The sequence below is a fragment of the Papio anubis genome, chromosome X (genome assembly GCF_008728515.1).
Source record: "Papio anubis isolate 15944 chromosome X, Panubis1.0, whole genome shotgun sequence".
Taxonomy (NCBI): domain Eukaryota; kingdom Metazoa; phylum Chordata; class Mammalia; order Primates; family Cercopithecidae; genus Papio; species Papio anubis.
In genome coordinates, this window is record NC_044996.1 from 128,912,377 (window position 1) to 128,931,012 (window position 18,636).

Genomic DNA, 18,636 nt, shown 5'->3' on the forward strand with positions numbered 1-18,636 from the left:
GTCTCGATCTCCTGACCTTGTGATCCGCCCGTCTCAGCCTCCCAAAGTGCTGGGATTACAGGCTTGAGCCACCGCGCCCGGCTACTGTTTTGTGTTTTTTTGAGGCAAGGTCTCACTCTGTCACACAGGCTGGAATGCAGTGGCATGATCGCAGCTCACTGAATCCTAGACCTCCTGGGGTCAAACAATCTTCCCACCTCATTTTTTGATTTTTTTTGTAGAGACAAGGTCTCACTATGTTGCCCAGGCTACATGCTTTGAGTTTTACATTTGGACAGTCTGAACTAGTTTTCAGATGCAGTCTGAGGTTTCGCATACCTGAGATGTCCACCTGCCTAAAATCCCTTTCCCCCTGGAATCTCAATGAAACCAATGAAGAATTTAATTAACAACAACTCAGGCCGGGCGTGGTGGCTCACGCCTGTAATCCCAGCACTTTGGGAGGCCGAGACGGGCGGATCACGAGGTCAGGAGATCGAGACCATCCTGGCTAACACAGTGAAACCCCTTCTCTACTACAAAAATACAAAAAACCTAGCCGGGCGAGGTGGCGGGTGCCTGTAATCCCAGCTACTCGGGAGGCTGAGGCAGGAGAATGGGAGGCGGAGCTTGCAGTGAGCCGAGATCCGGCCACTGCACTCCAGCCTGGGTGACAGAGCGAGACTCCGTCTCAAAAAAAAAAAAAAAAAAAAAAAAAAAAAAAACCAACTCAGTTACCAACAACTTCCTATTCACCTGAGGAAGGCTTTCCTGACCTCTTTTCTTTACCTGCCTCTGCCCTCTGCCCCATGCTACTCTGCTCACCACTAACAGAGCGAGCTCTGCAAGATGATGGTTGGCCTTCAGTCAGGCTGTTTGCCAGCCACCCATGCACACCCAATCGTGTGCCTGCTGCTGGGCACCTCCTTCTAATGGAGCTCGCGCCTCACAATCATGATTTTTTTTAAAAACAGCTTTATTGAGATATAATTCATATACCACAAAATTTAGCCATTTAAACTATATAATCCGGCCAGACATGGTGGCTCACGCCTGCAATCCCAGCACTTTGGGAGGCCGAGATGGGTGGATCACTTGAGGTGAGGTCAGGAGTTTGAGACTAGACTGGCCAACAAGTTAAAGCACCATCTCTACTAAAAATACAAAAAATTAGCCGAGCGTGGTGGTGCATGCCTGTAATCCCAGCTGCTAGGGAGGCTGAGACAGGAAAATTGCTTGAACCCGGGAGGCGTAGGTTGCAGTGAGCTGAGATTGTGCCATTGCACTCCAGCCTGAGCAACAGAATGAGACTTTTTCTCAAAAAACAAACAAAAAAACTGTATTCCAATGTTTTTTTAGCATATTCACAGATCTGTGCCACTCTTATTCCAAGCAATTTTGGGCCATTTTCATTACTCCAGAAAGAAATCCCACACACCTTAGCTGACACCCCCAAACCTCCTATCCCCACCAGCCCCAGGCAACCATTAGTCTACCTTCTGTCTTTATAGATTTGCCTATTTGAATCATTTCATGTAAATGGAATCATCCAATATGTAGCCTTTTGTGACTGATTGCTTTTACTTAGGATAATGTTTTCAAGGTCTGTCTATGTTGTAACATGTATCAGTACTTTGTTTCTTTTTATTGCTGATTAATATTTCATTATATGGACATGCAACATTTTATTTATCCATTGATGAACATCTGCATTGTTTCTACTTTTTGGCGTTGTGAGTAATGCTGCTGTGAACATTCATGTGAAAGTTTTTGTGTGGACATATGTTTTCATTTCACCAGGAGTGGAATTGCTGGGTCATATGGTAATTCTGTGTTTAACCCTTTGAGGAACTGCAGGACTATTTTCCAAAGTGGCTGCAACATTTTAATTTCCTGCTAGCAATGTATGATGGTCCTAATTTGCCCATATCCTTGTGAACATTTGTTATTTCTGTCTTTTTGATGATAGCCATCCTAGTAGATGTGAAGTGGTATCTCATTGTGGCTTTGATTTGCAGTTGCCTGATGGCTAAGGATGTTGAGCATCTTTTCATGTGTTTATTGGCCACTTGTATGTCTTCTCTGGAGAAGTGTCCATTCACATCCTTTGTCTATTTTAAAATTGGGATATTTGTATTTTTATTATTGAATTGTAACGGTTCTTTATATATTCTAGATATAAGTTCCTTATATCGACATTTGGGGACACATTATTCTTTGTTGTGTGTGGGAGCTTCTGCCCACTAGGTGCCAGTATCACTCCCTCACCCCTGCCCAATTGTGACACTAAAAGTACCTCCAGATATTGTCAAATATCTCTTGGGGACAGGAGCAGAATCACCCTGGTTGAGAACCACTGATTTAGAGAAATCTAGTTCTATTTCTGTCCCCTGTAGCCTGTTCACTGCCTTCCCTTATGGCAAGCATTCATTCTTTTTTTCTTGGTTTATCTTCCCATTTTTTAGATATAAGTAAAGCTGTATGTCTTTGTAATCCACTGTCCTTCTTAGGGAAATGGTAGCATACTCTGCACAGTTTTGTCCTGCCTTGCATTTTTCGCTTAACACTATATGCTGGAGATCACCCCACGGAAGCACATAGAAGCATTCTCCACTCTTTTTTTTTGTAGCTTGTAACTCAAACCATAATGAACCATAACTTACCAGCCAGATGGTACTTTTAACTCTTATGCTCAGAAGGCCTAATGCCAATGAAGGGTTCCTTATGAGCCTTTAATATAAACATATTTCCTGACTAATAGCTGAAATGGTTGTGCCAGGAAAACTATGGGTTTTCTTTTCTAAGATACACTTTGGGATAGGAAGCGATTTTACCAGTAGGTGCCACTGTTAGATAGTGTTGGCAAGGTTAATTCTTTGATGATTATTCTTTACTGGGGGTATGTGTATGTGCATTAAAAAATTTTTACACACGGCTGGGCGCAGTGGCTCACGCCTGTAATTAGCACTTTGGGAGGCCAAGGCAGGTAGATCGCAAGGTCAGGAGATCAAGATCATCCTGGCTAACACGGTGAAACCCCGTCTCTACTAAAAATACAAAGAAATTAGCCAGGCATGGTGGCATGCGCCTGTAGTCCCAGCTACTCGGAAGGCTGAGGCAGAAGAATGGCGTGAACCCGGGAGACGAGCTTCCAGTGAGCCGAGATTGCGCCACTGCACTCCAGCCTGGGCTACAGAGCGAGACTCCACCTCAAAAACAAAAAAGAAAAAAAAATTTTATACACAGGGTAAAGAAGTTAAGCCCTGCAGAAAAGGTACAGAACTGTCTCTCCTTTGCCACCACCTCACTTCAGTTCCCTTCCCCAGTGGCAAGTACTTTGATCCATTTCTTTCTTTCTTTTTTTCTTTTTAAAGAGATGGGCCGTCTCACTATGTTACCCAGGCTGGATATTCACAGGTTTGATCATAGCACACAACAGCCTCGAACTCCTGAGCTCAAGTTATTTTCCCACCTCAACTTCCCAAGTAGCTGGAACTACAGGAGCTCAGCTGATGCATTTCTTTAGTTATTTCAGAGATTTGTGTGTGTGTGTTTGTGTGTGTGTGTACCCACTTAGCCACACACGTATGAATATGTATTCCCTTTAAAAAAAAATCTTGGCCGGGCGCGGTGGCTCAAGCCTGTAATCCTAGCACTTTGGGAGGCCGAGACGGGCCGATCACGAGGTCAGAAGATCGAGACCATCCTGGCGAACACGGTGAAACCCCGTCTCTACTAAAAAATACAAAAAACTAGCCGGGCGAGGTGGCGGGCGCCTGTAGTCCCAGCTACTCGGGAGGCTGAGACAGGAGAATGGCGTAAACCCGGGAGGCGGAGCTTGCAGTGAGCTGAGATCTGGCCACTGCACTCCAGCCCGGGCGACAGAGCCAGACTCCGTCTCAAAAAAAAAAAAAAAAAAAAAAAAATCTTGGCTGGGTGCAGTGTCTCATGTAATCCCTGCACTTTGGGAGGCTGAGGCGGGAGGACTGCTTGAGTCTTGGAGTTGGAGAGCAGCCTGGGAAACATAGTTACACCTTGCCTCTACAATAAATAAATAAAATTAGCTGTGCATGGTGGCATGCACCGATAGTCCTACCTACTCGGAAGACTGAGGTGGGAGGATCACTTGAGCTCGGGAGGTTGAGCTGCAGTGAGCTATGGTCGCGCCGCTACACTCCAGCCTGGGTGACTGAGCGAGACCCTGTCTCAAAACAAAACCAAACAAAACAACTTTGTAGCATGCTCCAGACACTGTTCCCACCTTGCTTTATCTACTGATCACTCCACATCAATGTGCAGGGATATCTTTGGTGTGCTTGCCCTGCTGTATGCTACATGGCTGCATCCTTATTTATTTAACCAGTCTCATATTTAGTTTGTGTCCATTATTTTGCTCTTTAAATTATGCTGCAAATTAGTATCCATGTACATATATCCTTGCACCCATGCGTGAACACATCTGCAGGGATAAATTCCTAGAAGGGGAGTTGCTAAGTCAGAGGATGTGTGCATTTTACATTTTGATGGCTCCTATACACATAAGTGAGATGAGAACAATAAAAGCTAATTGCTATTGAACATCTTTATGGCCTGCAATCAGTTTGTTGGAGAAAAATAGCCTTAAGAGCCAGCATTTGTATCGATGTCAGAAGTCTTATTAAAAAAAAAGACTAAGGAGATAGAATCATAAGGCAGCAAGCACCATGAAGCCTGCAGAGTTACTTAAGCTTGAGCAAATAACGGTTACTTTGTGGGGATTGGTCATTCTGGCTCTTCTAGCTAGGAAAGTAAACAATTTGGAAACCAGGAGCCTTCTATAGGGAATATTTACTCCTAAAATCTGTTCATGGGCCATCATAACCCTCCTTTGGCATGCATGATTAGTGCTATGGCTGATTATGAAATCAGTAGAGACACTGGCATCCAGAACAGATCCAAGAGAAGGTGTCTCTTACACACATAAAAAGAGAAACAGATTTTTCCTTAAGGGTTAAGGTAGACTCTTTCTGCGTCTCAGAGTGCCCAGGAGAGAATGAGTAAAATTTATTTTATTGTGTCATTTCTCTGCTCAATCCACAAGGTGAAAGTGAAGGCTCTGGGACTTTGCAGAATACTTAAGGTTCTATAGCAACTCTGGTTTTTGGCCCTGCTTCAGAGTAGTCTCAGCTGCCTTCTAGATGGTACATAACCAGGAGCGTAGCTGTTGCTGACTTACATTCTAACTCTGTATCAGTCACATGGCTGCTGCTGACATCCTTGACCTTGAATTTGGCTTCAGATCTCTCCAGTTCATCTGTAGGGTAGTTCACAGCATTTTGGACTTTGTGTTTTGAATATTTTCAGGTTTTGAGGCATATATATACACACACACACATATATATACACACATATATATACATATATATATGAACAATCTCAGTCTAATGTGTAGGCATGTGAATGTGCTTAACTCTAAGCATTTCTTTTCTGTTTGTTGAAAAAGGTAACTAAAAATTCTGAATTTACATAAGCTATTACACCCTGAAGACAGAATTCATGTTCCACCTTCAGAAGACATCAACACACACATGCACACTTGAATGGTGGTATTGGAAAGGAACAGGGAGAAATTCAAAGCATTTTAACAAGATGCAAATGGATATTTGAGATTTCGGTATTTGATATTATTTCAGTTTTCATTATTTATCATAGGTATGACGTCATTTATCCCTTTTTGATCCAGGAATTTTCAGGGTTAAGTGAATTTTACATCTACCATCGTAGATTTGTGAAACAGCCACATAATTAAAAGCTGATTTGGGTGAAAGTTGATTTTTGTTATACATTAAGTATAATTAATTAATGCATAACATTTTCCTGCCTTTAGTTGAAGCCCTGTTTAAAATATTTTCCTCATCTATATTATTTTTCAACAACTTCATATGGAATGGAAATTAAGAGGTGTTGGAAAAAACCCAGACGGCCCACTTAGGGTTATCTTTTAGGCAATTTTGATTACTTTGAGGATTTGTTTGCATTTAGAGTGTTGAAGTAAGCATCTCCTGACTATTAAAAAGATCATATAGAAATCACTTGGAGGTTAGTTAGGGCTAAAAAACGTTTTTTCTACAAAAGCAGTCATTAGGAATACAGCTATAGGCCAGGTGTGGTGACTCACACCAGTAATCCCAGCACTTTGGGAGGCTGAGGCTGGTGGCTTGCCTGCGGTCAGGAGTTTGAGACCAGCCTGGCCAACACAGTGAAACCCTGTCTCTACTAAAAATACAAAAAATTAGCTGGGCGTGGTGGCGGGTGCCTGTAATCCCAGCTACTGGGAGGCTGAGGTAGAAGAATCACTTGAAACCAGGAGGCAGAGGTTGTAGTGAGCCGAGATCGTGCCATTGCACTCCAGCCTGGGCAACAAGAGTGAAATGCTGTCTCAAAAAAAAAAAAAAAAGAAAAAAAATACAGCTATAATATGGGTTAAATAGCTTGTTACAGATCACTCTGGGAGCCTAATACTCCTTTGATACTGCCTCTGTGGGGATAGCAGGTTTAGAGTTGACATCAGAGTGTTGGCTGAGGTAACTTTTTTCTACTCAGAGAAAGAAAAGTTCTTGCCTGGGCACGGTGGCTCACACCTGTAATCTAAGCACTTTGGGCAGCCAAGGTAGGAGCATCGCTTAAGCCCAGGAGTTCAAGACCAGCCTGGTCAACATGGCGATACCTCATGTCTAGAAAAAAATAAAAAAGTAATCCTGGCACTTTGGGAGGCTGAGGCAGGTGGATCACGAGGTCAGGAGATCGAGACCATCCTGGCCAACATAGTGAAACCCTGTCTCTACTAAAATTCAAAAAAATTAGCCGGGCATGGTGGCATGTGCCTGTAGTCCCAGCTGCTCAGGAGGCTGAGGCAGGGGAATTGCGTGAACCCGAGAGGTGGAGGTTGTAGGGAGCTGAGATCGTGCGACTGCACTCCAGCCTGGCGACAGAGCAAGACTCCGTCTCAAAAAATAATAAATAAATAATAAAAAATAAATTTAAAAGTTAACTGGGCATGGTGGTGTGCACCTGTAGTTCCAGCTACTCAGGATGCTGAGATGGGAGGATCACCTGAGCCTGAGGTCGAGGCTGCAGTGAGCCATGATCATGCCACTGCACTCTAGCCTGGGTGACAGAGTCCGACTCTGTCTAAAAAAAAAAAAAAAAAAAAAAAGAAAGAAAAATTCTCCTGAAAGGGAACCCTTGCAAACTCTTGGTGGGAATGTAAATTGGCATTGCTATTATGGAAAATAGTGTGGAGGTGCCTCAAAAAATTAAAAATAGAACTACCATATGATCCACCTACCCCACTACTGGGTATCCAAAACATATCAAAAGATATGAAACTAGTATGTTCAAGAGATATCTGCACTCATGTTTGTTGCAGCATTATTCATAATAACCAAGATACATAATCAATCTAAGTGTTCATAAAGAAAATGGAATATGTGGGGTGTGTACTACTTAGCTTCAAAAAAGAAGGAAATTCTGCCATTTGCAACAACATGGATGACCCTGGAGGACATTATGTTAATAACCCAGGCACAGAAGGACAAATACTGTATAATCTCACTTATATGTGGCATCTAAAACAATCAAAGTAGAAGCCGAGGGTAGAGTGATATTACCGGGGTGAAATGGGAGTGGGAAAAATGGGGAGATGTTGGTCAAAGGACACAAACTTGCAGTTATAAGATGAATAAATTCTGGAGATCTAATGTACAGCATGGGGACCATAGTTAATAACAGTGTAATCCCAGCACTTTGGGAGGCTGAAATTTGCTAAGAGAGTAGATCTTCATTGCTCTCATCACACACACACAACAGTAACTACGTGAAGTGATGAATATGTTAGCTTACTTGTGGTAATCCTCCCACAGTGTATACATAGATGAAAACATCTTGTTGTACACCTTGAATATATACAATTTTTTTTTTTTTTTTTTTTTTTGGTCATTCTGTGACTCCTACACCTTCTTACTCCCTTTGTGACCTTGGGTGGACTCAGCATGGCGACCAAAGACTTTCATGATCTGAAGCGGGTGTGCCCTCTTCATTCCTCATACTTGACATTCCACCCCAAACAGGGTGTGCGCGTTCTCTGAATGGCCTTGCATTTGGGCATGATGTGTTTGTTCGGGCTATTTTCTCTCTCTCTGAATGCCCACTGCTGCCCCTTTCCTGCATGCTCCCCTCAAGGTTCTTTCTACAAAGTGCAGTTGAAATGCTACTTTTCTGAGGAATCCTTCCCCTGACCTGGTCCCAGACTTACTGACTTAGAATCTCAGAGGTCTGGAAATTTGTATCTCTCATGGCATCTCGTATAGTGCCTTGCCCATAATAGGTACTTTATATATGTTGGAATTGAAATAGATAATGTATATTAACTCAGCGAGGGGCTAATTGATACCTAGAATGAACATAGGCTAAAATGAGAAGCTAGCATGAGCTAGGTATCAGAACCAAACAAAACACACACCGCAAATAATAAAAACCCAAACCATAGACTAACGTTGGTTAGGAATGAAGATGTGAAAAATCTCAAATAAAATATTAGAACATCCAATTTAACAGCATTAAAGAATGATCATGACTGGGTAGTGTGTTTATCCTGGGAATTAAATTAACACATTATATTGATTGAACAAAAGAGAGAAACCCTGTAGCGCCATACATGCTCAATATCGAAACCTGGTGCCCGCAGTCTCACAATGAACTAGGAAGAGACCAGTACTTCTTAAAGAAGAAGAAGAGTATCTTTCTCAAAGCAATAGCTGAGTAAACTTCATGGTGAAATAGTAAGAGATTCTTATTACAACCAGCAACAGATAAAAAATGTGCACCATCATGAACAAAACAGTTGTTAAAATGAGACCAGCAAATGCTCTCTGGGGAGTGAAGCTGGCATTCTCCTTCCTGCCTGTAGAGTTATGAATCCATACAACCTTTTGGGAAATCAGTTAGGTGGTCTGTTTGATAAACCATACAAAATCCATACCCTCTGACTCAGACATTTACTTCTCAGAAATTCTCCTAAGGAAATCGGAAATGTTGACAGAAATATGAATAGGTACTCATTACATTTAGAAGAATTAGCAATGACAACAGTCTACTCATCATAACATTTGGAAGAATCGGAAATGACAACAATCTAAATGCCCCACAATGGGGAAATAGTTAAGACTATTATGGGGTATCTGTACAGTGGAATGTAATGAGTCATTAGAAATGTTTAAGAGTTTTAATACCGGCCGGGCGCGGTGGCTCAAGCCTGTAATCCCAGCACTTTGGGAGGCCGAGGCGGGTGGATCACGAGGTCAGGAGATCGAGACCATCCTGGCTAACATGGTGAAACCTCGTCTCTACTAAAAATACAAAAAACTAGCCGGGCGTGGTGGCGGGCGCCTGTAGTCCCAGCTACTCGGAGGCTGAGGCAGGAGAATGGCGTGAACCTGGGAGGCGGAGCTTGCAGTGAGCCGAGATCGCGCCACTGCACTCCAGCCTGGGTGACACAGCGCGAGACTCCGTCTCAAAAAAAAAAAAAAAAAAAAAAAAGAGTTTTAATACCATGAGAATGTTCTTGTGTTGAGTTAGAATGATACAAATTGTATTTAAACGGTCCCTCAACTGTTTATAAAATCTCCTCTGTTTCTTGGTGAGTTAGAAATCACCTTTTTTTTTTTTTTTGAGATAGAGTCTTGCTCTGTCACCCAGACTGGACTGGAGTGCAATGGCACAATCTTGCTCACTGCAACCTCCACCTCCCAGGCTCAGATAATCCTCCTGCCTCAGCCTCCTGAGTAACTGGGATTGTAGGTGTGTGCCACTATGCCTGGCTGATTTTTGTATTTTTTGTAGAGTTTCGTCATGTTGCCCAGGCTAGTCTTGAACTATTAGACTCAAGTGATCCACCTGCCTTGGCCTCCCAAAGTGGTGGGATTACAGGCGTGAGCCACTGCGCCTCGCCACTTTTCTACTTTTCTAGTTAGCTTTCTAAATGTTTGAAATGGCTTCCAATGAATTTCATTTTATTATTAGGGGAAACTTCCATACTTATTTTCTTTCTTCCCAAATCTCCACAAGTATACTCTCCTCCCAAAATTTAGATAGTTGTATTTTTCGGATTATTCCAAATAAGAGTGCTGAGAGGCTAATCACAAAGAGCAGCAGCCAGAGATTTACAAAGTGTTCTCTTACTATTGAACATTTTCATTTATTCTTTTTGATAGGACACACATCCATATGGCTCAGAAATCAAAATGTCCAAGAGTTTGTCAAGTGAGTAGTGGCTCTCTTATTCCTGCCCCCGCCATCTGCCCAGTCCTCTTGAAGTACGTAACCAATGATAATAGTTTCTACTGTGCACTTGCAGAGATTTTCCAGGAAATCTCAAGCACCTTGCCTTCCAAGTCACTATATACCAGTTACTCATCTTGTGCCCAGTTCACTTTGGTCACCCTGTCCCCACCACCCCTGTGCTTACATCAACTGCTACTTCTCTCTCTCTGAGCTCAAACACCCCAGAGAGAAGCCTGGGCCTGCCCAGCCTTTTATGGGTAAATGAGGTGGGAGTGTGGGTATGTGCTCCTCTGCCCACTTCAGAGAGTCATCCAGCTTCTGGAAAAATGACAGCAGCCAACCTGACAGAAGAACCCAGCATACACATTCAAGTTCATTGGATTAAAAAAAAAAAAAAAAAAAAGGCCAGGCATGGTGGCTCATGCCTGTAATCCCAGCACTTTGGGAGATGAAGGTGGGTGGATTGCTTGAGCCCACGAGTTTGAGACTAGCCTGGGCGACACAGGGAGACCCCTGTCTCTATAAAAAGTAAAAAAATAAAAATTAGCCAGGCATAGTAGCACATGCCTGTAGTCCCAGCTACTTGGGAGACTGAGGTGGGAGGATCCCTTGAGCCCAGGAGGTCAAGACTGCAGTGAGCCCTGAAAATGCCAATGCACTCCAGCCTGGGCTACTGAGCAAGACCCTATCAAAAAAACAGAAACAAACAAAAAACAAAAAAAACCGAAAACCACAACAACAAAAAACAAAAAAACACAAAAAATCCCTAAAACTGAAAATAAGTCAAAGGCAGTACTTTGCAGGCAGTGATTTTCAGCTTGAGGGTAGGGCCGTATAGCAGAATCTTTAGAGGGCTTATGTAGTTTGAAACTCCTTCAGTTGCATCATTTTCTACATTTTGAAAGCGGAAATGATCCCATATCTTTCTGATGTCAACTACAGGAAGTATAGTGTGGCAGTCTGGGCTCTAGAGAGTGAGGTAAAAATAATAAACTGCTTGAAGAACATTGTTCAAAAGCATATCATGTCACTCCCAAGGGGATTACAATTGGGTTTTTGGTGGGGAGGGCAGCAGTGGGGTTAAAAAAATCTTCATGTCTAAAGCACAGATACACACACAGCACATAAACAGATGCACAAGACATCTCTGGAGTTAAAATTTCCTGGAGGGTGGCGATTAGAAACAAGTGTTTAACAAGGCTCCTTAGGAGGGTGATAATGGCTTAAGAAAGGTTGAGAGAGGCTGGGTGTGACCTGTAATCCTAGCACTTTGGGAGGCTGAGGCCGTCAGATCACCTGAGGTCAGGAGTTTGAGACCAGCCTGGCCAACATAGTAAAACCCTGTCTCTGCTAAAAGTACAAAAATTAGCCGGGTGTGGGGGCACACGCCTGTAATCCCAGTTACTTGGGAGGCTGAGAGGCAGGAGAATTGCTTGAGCCCAGGAAGCGGAGGTTGCAGTGAGCCAAGATCATACCACTGCACTCCAGCCTGGGCGACAGAGCAAGACTCTGTCTCAAAAAAAAAAAAAGAAAATAAGAAAGGTTGAGAGAGACCGTTCAAAGGCAATGGGACCCAATACTGATACTTTGATACTTCATGGGTGTTTTGCGGAGGAGAGTTGCGAGGATAAAGAAGAAATAAAAATCTAGCTTCTGGGGCACTGCTGTGAGCAGGCTATTGGGGTCAGCTTGAGCCATTGGTAACTTGGACAAACTTGAAGTTAACATTTGAACTCTTATCTGGTAAGGGGTAGCAGAAAGTTCCCTTCCCTTCTCTGCGCTTCGTGCCTCCATATTCCCCACTGTCGTCACTTCACCCCCTGCATCCCCCAGCTGGACGCGAAAAGTGGAACTTGAACTTGAGGGCTGGCTGTTTTGTCAGGATACAGGATGCCAAGAGTTGAGAGGGCCCAAGGTCTTCCTGTGATCTTTTATATGACACGTCACATGCCAGAACCACAGCGTTAGGCTGGTAGACGCGAGGCCACCCGGTCAGTGATGAGTGGGGCCGCCTCTAGGTCCTGTGTTCCTTCTGTAGGGTCATTCATTAAGAAAGCACAGCGAGGTCTGGGAGATAGCATGATGTCAAGTGTCTGTTTGTGAAGTGTTTTTCTCACTCGCTGGTGGATAGTGTGAGATCAGAGTGGAAATTGGAGATGACCCGAGCACTGAGGAGTTAAGGAAGGAGAGCAAGCAACAGGGTGATTCTGGCAGAAAAGTGGAGCAAGGGAGTTGGTTTGGCATTTCTGGATTCTTTTTAGGTCTCCCACACCATCTTTGTAGTTTTGGGCAGGATCACAGAGGTATCTTGGCCATCACATGTCTTTCTTTCTTTTTTTTTTTTTTTTTTTTTTTGAGACGGAGTCTCGCTCTGTCGCCCAGGCTGCAGTGCAGTGGCGCGATCTCGGCTCACTGCAAGCTCCACCTCCCGGGTTCACGCCATTCTCCCGCCTCAGCCTCCGAGTAGCTGGGACTACAGGCGCCCGCCACCACGCCCGGCTAGTTTTTTGTATTTTTAGTAGAGACGGGGTTTCACCATGTTAGCCAGGATGGTCTCGATCTCCTGACCTCGTGATCCACCCGCCTCGGCCTCCCAAAGTGCTGGGATTACAGGCTTGAGCCACCGCGCCCGGCCTCTTTCTTTTTTTTTTTTTTAAGACGGGGTCTCCCTCTGTGGTCCAGGCTGGAGTGCAGTGGTGTGATCATGGCTCACTGCAACCTTGACCTCCGGGGTTCAAGTGTTCTTCCTGCCTCAGCCTCCCTCTCTCTCTCTCTTTTAAATCTATAGAATTAGTTGAATCAGACTGAGGTTACTTTCAAGTCTATTATGTTATGAGGGTCAGTACTTAACAAAGTAAGGTATGTCTAATAATTTCTTTATTAATAATAACTGAACCTCACAGCCAGATCATTATAATTGCAAAGAATTAGACCAGAGACTTTGGGGGATTCCACATAGGATAAAACCACGGCACAGGTGCTCTTCCTTCAGTGCTCAGGGTTCTATTTAGTTTTCTCCTTCACTGGGATATCTTTTTTACTAATACTTGGAATTCTTCAAAACTAACTTCTCCATCTCCATTCTTGTCCAGTTCTTGAAAGAGATCATCTAGGGTGTTTGGACCCTGTTTTAGATAAAAAAAGAATGGGAGAGGGGAGGGGAGAAAAAATGAATCAGTTACTGCTACACGTTCTCAGAAATTAGAGGCCTTGGGTCTGTGTGCGAAGGCGGCAGCCCAGGTTTCCAGTGACATGCATCTAATAGCTAACAGAGGGAGACCAGCTCTAGCTGTCATGTTGCTCTGTGTCATAGAACTGGCTACCTTTCCCCCCCCATATCACACATTTATTATTTTAATACAATGTGTATTTTAATACAGTTGTTTTCTTATGTAATCTTGGGTCTTTTTCTTTATGCCTCTAAAAACATTCTTCTGAGAAGGGATCTTTGGGCTTCACTGGATTGCCCATGGTGCACAAACAGTTGAGGACCCCTGCCCCAAGGTTTTCCTGGGAGCTGGGTTTGTCTCCTGCTCCAGGGCTAGGGCTGACATATTACATGAGGCAGCAGGCTGGGAGGGCTCCTTCTATAATCCTTTCGACCACGCTATGAGGGAGATCTACTTTACAGGTGGGGAAACAGGCTCAGAGATAGCCGGTCACTTGCTTGAGCGTCCACAGCTGGTTAGCAGAGGGGTTGGGGTCCACACATTGACTCCAGAGCTCAACCCCTTAACTAACCACTGCCCAGTTTTTCCCAAACGCTGAGTTATGCAAAATGACTTTGGCTCAATGGTTCCCATGCTTTAGCAGGCATCAGAATCACACGATAGGCGTGCTGGCCTTAGCAAATACAGATTGCCAGCCCCACCTCCAGAGTTTCTGACTCACTAGGCCTGGGGTGGGGCCTGAGAATCTGTACACAAGGTCTTGCTCTGTCACCCAGGCTGGAGTGCAGTGGCATGATCACAGCTCACTGCAGCTTCCACCTCCTGGGCTCAAATGATCCTCCTGCCTCAGCCTCCCAAGTAGTTGGGACTAAAGGCATGCACCACCACACCCGGCTAATTTTTGAAAATTTTTAGTAGAGACAAGGTCTTGCTGTGTTGTCCAGGCTGGAGAATCTATAGTTTCAGCAGCTTCCCAGGTGGTGCCAGTGCTGCTGCTCTGGGACCACACTTGGAGAACCACTGCTTGAGATGTCATGTGAGATCGTGTGCAGGCTTTTTGACTGCTGAACTTCCTGCAGTGTCTTAAGCGGACTTAATTTTTGTCTCTACCATAAAACTCTAACCTTAAAGCCATTACTACTTGGATTTTCAGGTAGGAGTCTATCTGTGCAAAATACTATTTAGAAAACCGATTGAAATAACAGTTCAGTTTGTCAGTTTCAAATTAGACTATATTACATATATGTATATATAAATTGTGGTAAAAAAACACATAGCATTGAATTTATGCTCTTAATCATTTTTAAGCATACAGCCCAGTAGTGCTAAGTAGATTCACAATGTTGTGCAACACATCTCTATGGAAGATCTGTTTTAACCCCTAAGATTCCTACAAAAACACTCAGCACTTTGCTTTGATTACAAGACCAAACTGTAAGTTACTTATTCAGCCTTTGATTTATGAATATGAAACACTGTTTTCCTGAAGCCTTTACTAGATTCTAAACCATACATGGTGATGATATATGGAAACAGAGTATGGTGGAAAACCTTAGTAATGGAAACCTTATGGAAATATAATCAGGTACATGTAAGTACACTTTCAGAACTTACCATTTGTCTTCCTACCTTGTTCCAGATTATGTCTTATGTACTTTTTGTAGGAAGGACATAAAGTATAGAAAAAGTTACTCATGTTACCCTTTGAGTTAACTTGTTTGAGTACATGGCCTAGGCTTTCCTGTTAGATGATTATTTTTCTTCCTTTTAGAAAAAAATAAAGGGTTTTTTAAAATTTAAAATGTCTCACTAACTTGTTTTGCTTTTTAATTAAAAAGTCCATTTTTCTGCTAGTGATTTTAACTGTTTTTACAAGTTCTTCTGTATTTCAACTATAAGAAAATGAGAAAATATCAGATTACAGGGTCATTGAATTCAGCTTTTTTTCTTTTTAGTATTAAAAACAGAAGTCTTTCCAGTTGTCATATTGGCAGAAGGGACATTTCTGGTTAAAATCTGGAGAGCTGGTTAAAATATTTGAAGAAATGTTCTCTGCTGAAGTTAGAGCTAAATAGTGACTGAGTCATAAGGAACAATTGCATGTCATTTCTGTTGTGAAGATGGTTTTTAGTTGCAAAATGACAATGACTGTCTCGTTTGAGTCCTCTGCTTAACTAGACCCGACCTTGGGCTTCCACTCTTTGTCCTTGTATCTGACCACCCTTAATATCTGATCACCTGGCCTGCCTTCAGCTAGGATCCTATCAAGGCAATTTAACCAAAAACTCCTTATCCTGGATATTTCCCTGGTAATTTTCCATCCATTGGCCCCCCATCCTGTTCCATGATCATAAATCCCCACTTGTCCATTTAGGAGTTGAGCCCAATCTCTCTCCCCATGGCAAGAACCTGTTTCAGTATGGATCGCCATGGCCCTCCTGGAGTGAGTTGCCTTACCATCTTTAGCAAATGTCCTCAGTCAGTTTTTTCTTTAGCAAAAGGAAAGTACTGTATATTGGAGAGAGGAGGATCAGCTCTTCTCTCCACTCTGTTGCCTTGAATACATTTTGATTTTGACAACTCTGGGGTGATTTTGATGTGAAACTTTATGGCCCAGGAAATTTAGTCCTTTCTTGAAAGTTGTTTAGAAATGCATGGTTGCCTCATTAACACAAATTTAAGTGATGAACACAAATTTAAATGCTTTTGAAATATAAATGAGTGCTGACAAGGCAATTTGTCAGTGGGTTTTCCTAACAGACTGCTAAGTAAATGTTGGTCTTGTTGAGGGATTTTACATATAAAAATGAAGCCCATCCAAGGCCAGCTAACACTATTTTGCAATCCTCTTTGTTTTCCTAAAGCCTGGCACAGAATTACTGAATCGTTGCTGAAGGCCTTAGTGGGTTTGCTTGATGACTTGTGGGTCTTCCAGGCATAATTTGGCATTGCTTCCATTTACCATGGCTAGTCCTGCAGAGTCCTGTGCTGAGGCTGCGGGAGGGATAGAAGGCTTGGCCCTTGTTTTCTGAGAGCTTGCCTTCTGAAATGTGGCCTGACTTAAGGGGAAGAAAGCCTACCTGCATGTGTCCTCCCTCAAGCGATGGTCCCTATAAAGCTTTACCAGAGTCCTCTCCCCTCCCTCCCTCCCCACCATCAGTCCCATTAAGCGGGCTCTGCGGATGGCCACTTACTTTGAGTAAACTGGGGAATTCAGCCTGAATTAATAGCTTCAGTTCATCCTTTGACAACTGGTCTGGATCACCTTCTTTGGCTGCATATTTTTCAAAAATCCTCTTCAGTTCCTCAGGAGACTTTTTAGTACTCATTCTGGTGCCCTATAAATTGGGAAGAAAATAAAACTTACCAAAAAGCTGAAGCAGAGTTTTGTGCTGAGGGTTGTCAGCAGGATTTTAGTGCCATTGGGCCATTTCCTTGGCATAAATGGGGAAGAATAAGGAAAAGAGAACGTTGGGGTGGGAATGACACCAGTAACTGCCAACATGTTTTAAAAATAAGCATCTTAGGCCGGGCATGGTAGCTCATGCCTGTAATCCCAGCACTTTGGGAGGCCGAGGAGGGTGGATCGCTTGAGGTCAGGAGTTCGAGACTGTGGAAGCCTGGCCAACATGGTGAGACCCTGTCTCTATACCAAAATTAGCTGGGTGTGGTGGCACGTGCCTGTAGTCCCAACTACTTGGAAGACTGAGGCAGGAGAATCGCTTGAACCCGGGAGGCAGAGGTTGCAGTGAGCCGAGATGGTGCCACTGCACTCCAGCCTGGGCGACAGAGCGAGCCTCCGTCGCAAAAAAAAAAAAAAAAAAACCATCTTAGATAGTATGTTGAATGTCTGTTCTTAGAGTATATCTGTTAGGAGATGGGGGGGATGGTCCCTGGAGCCAAAGATTTTTATTAGCAATTAATGGCATTCTTCACTTTTTATGTACCTGATCTGCACTCTGCAGGCTGTGGTCTTCAAGAATACTTGACCACAGCTTCTAGCTTCTAAATTACAGGGAATATCTTCAGATGGCATAAACTCACCTTCTCCCCAGACCATTATCTTTCACACAATTCTGAAAGGAAGCAGAGTATTAATGCAAACAGAAGGAGCTCTAGGTAGTACCAAAATCACACTAACCTGGTCGCCCAATAGTGAAACAGCTAGAAGAATCAAAGAGGAGTTTGAAAAGCTGAGCAGAATCGTGAGACTTATATAGTCTTTACAGGCACACCACCCTGATTATGAAAATATCCTTTTGTTGGCCATTTAAGGGTAATTATTAATGGTTTTTGACACCCAGGCTTAAGACTGCATGAACTCCATCCATAATTAAGGGCAAGATCCAATAAAGGTCCATCTCGACAGTTGCTTCATGGTTCAGAGTCCTAAGTGTAAGCTTGAATTTTTTTCCCCCTGAGATTATGTTTTCCCTCCAATGTATAATTTTGATATTTGCTCACAGTTCACATTTCATAAACTTAGATATAGAGGATTATTTTCAATTTAGTTGCATATTTAGACTTTAAAAAATAACTTTCTTTTTTTTTTTTTTTTTTTTTTTTTTTTTTTTTTTTTGAGACGGAGTCTCGCTCTGTCGCCCAGGCTGGAGTGCTGTGGCCGGGTCTCAGCTCACTGCAAGCTCCGCCTTCCGGGTTCCCGCCATTCTCCTGCCTCAGCCTCCCGAGTAGCTGGGACTACAGGCGCCCGCCACCTCGCCCGGCTAGTTTTTTGTATTTTTTTAGTAGAGACGGGGTTTCACCGTGTTAGCCAGGATGGTCTCGATCTCCTGACCTCGTGATCCGCCCGTCTCGGCCTCCCAAAGTGCTGGGATTACAGGCTTGAGCCACCGTAAAAAATAACTTTCTTCATATCCAAAAAAAAAAAATGCTGCCCTGTTCAGTAGCTCATGCCTGTAATCCTAGCACTTTGGGAGGCTGAGGCAGGAGGATGGCTTGAGGTGAGGAGTTTGATACCAGCCTGGTCAACATAGCAAGACCTCATTTCTACTGAAAAATTTAAAAAATCAGCCAGGTGTGGTGGTACATGCCTGTAGTCCCAGCTACTGTAGAGGCTGAGGTGGGAGGATTCCTTGAGCCTGGGAGGTTGAGGCAAGAGCGAGCCATGATTGTGCCACTGCACTCCAGCCTGAGTGACAGAGTGAGA

The 18,636-nt window shown here is 43.4% G+C and overlaps 2 protein-coding genes across 2 annotated transcripts in view; one reads left to right on the forward strand and one right to left on the reverse strand.

The window, feature by feature from the left end:
- The window catches only part of CTPS2 (CTP synthase 2), a 124,978-nt gene that overhangs the window by 45,795 nt on the left and 60,547 nt on the right, over positions 1-18,636 (forward strand). The gene's annotated exons all lie outside the window — the stretch shown is intronic.
- Positions 13,320-16,799, reverse strand: S100G (S100 calcium binding protein G). The gene is made up of 2 exons (XM_003917452.5): positions 16,664-16,799; positions 13,320-13,424 (listed from the first exon to the last, which is right to left on the reverse strand). Exons 1-2 carry the CDS (start codon positions 16,796-16,798, stop codon positions 13,320-13,322), a joined length of 240 nt encoding a protein of 79 aa, XP_003917501.1. The 5' UTR covers position 16,799.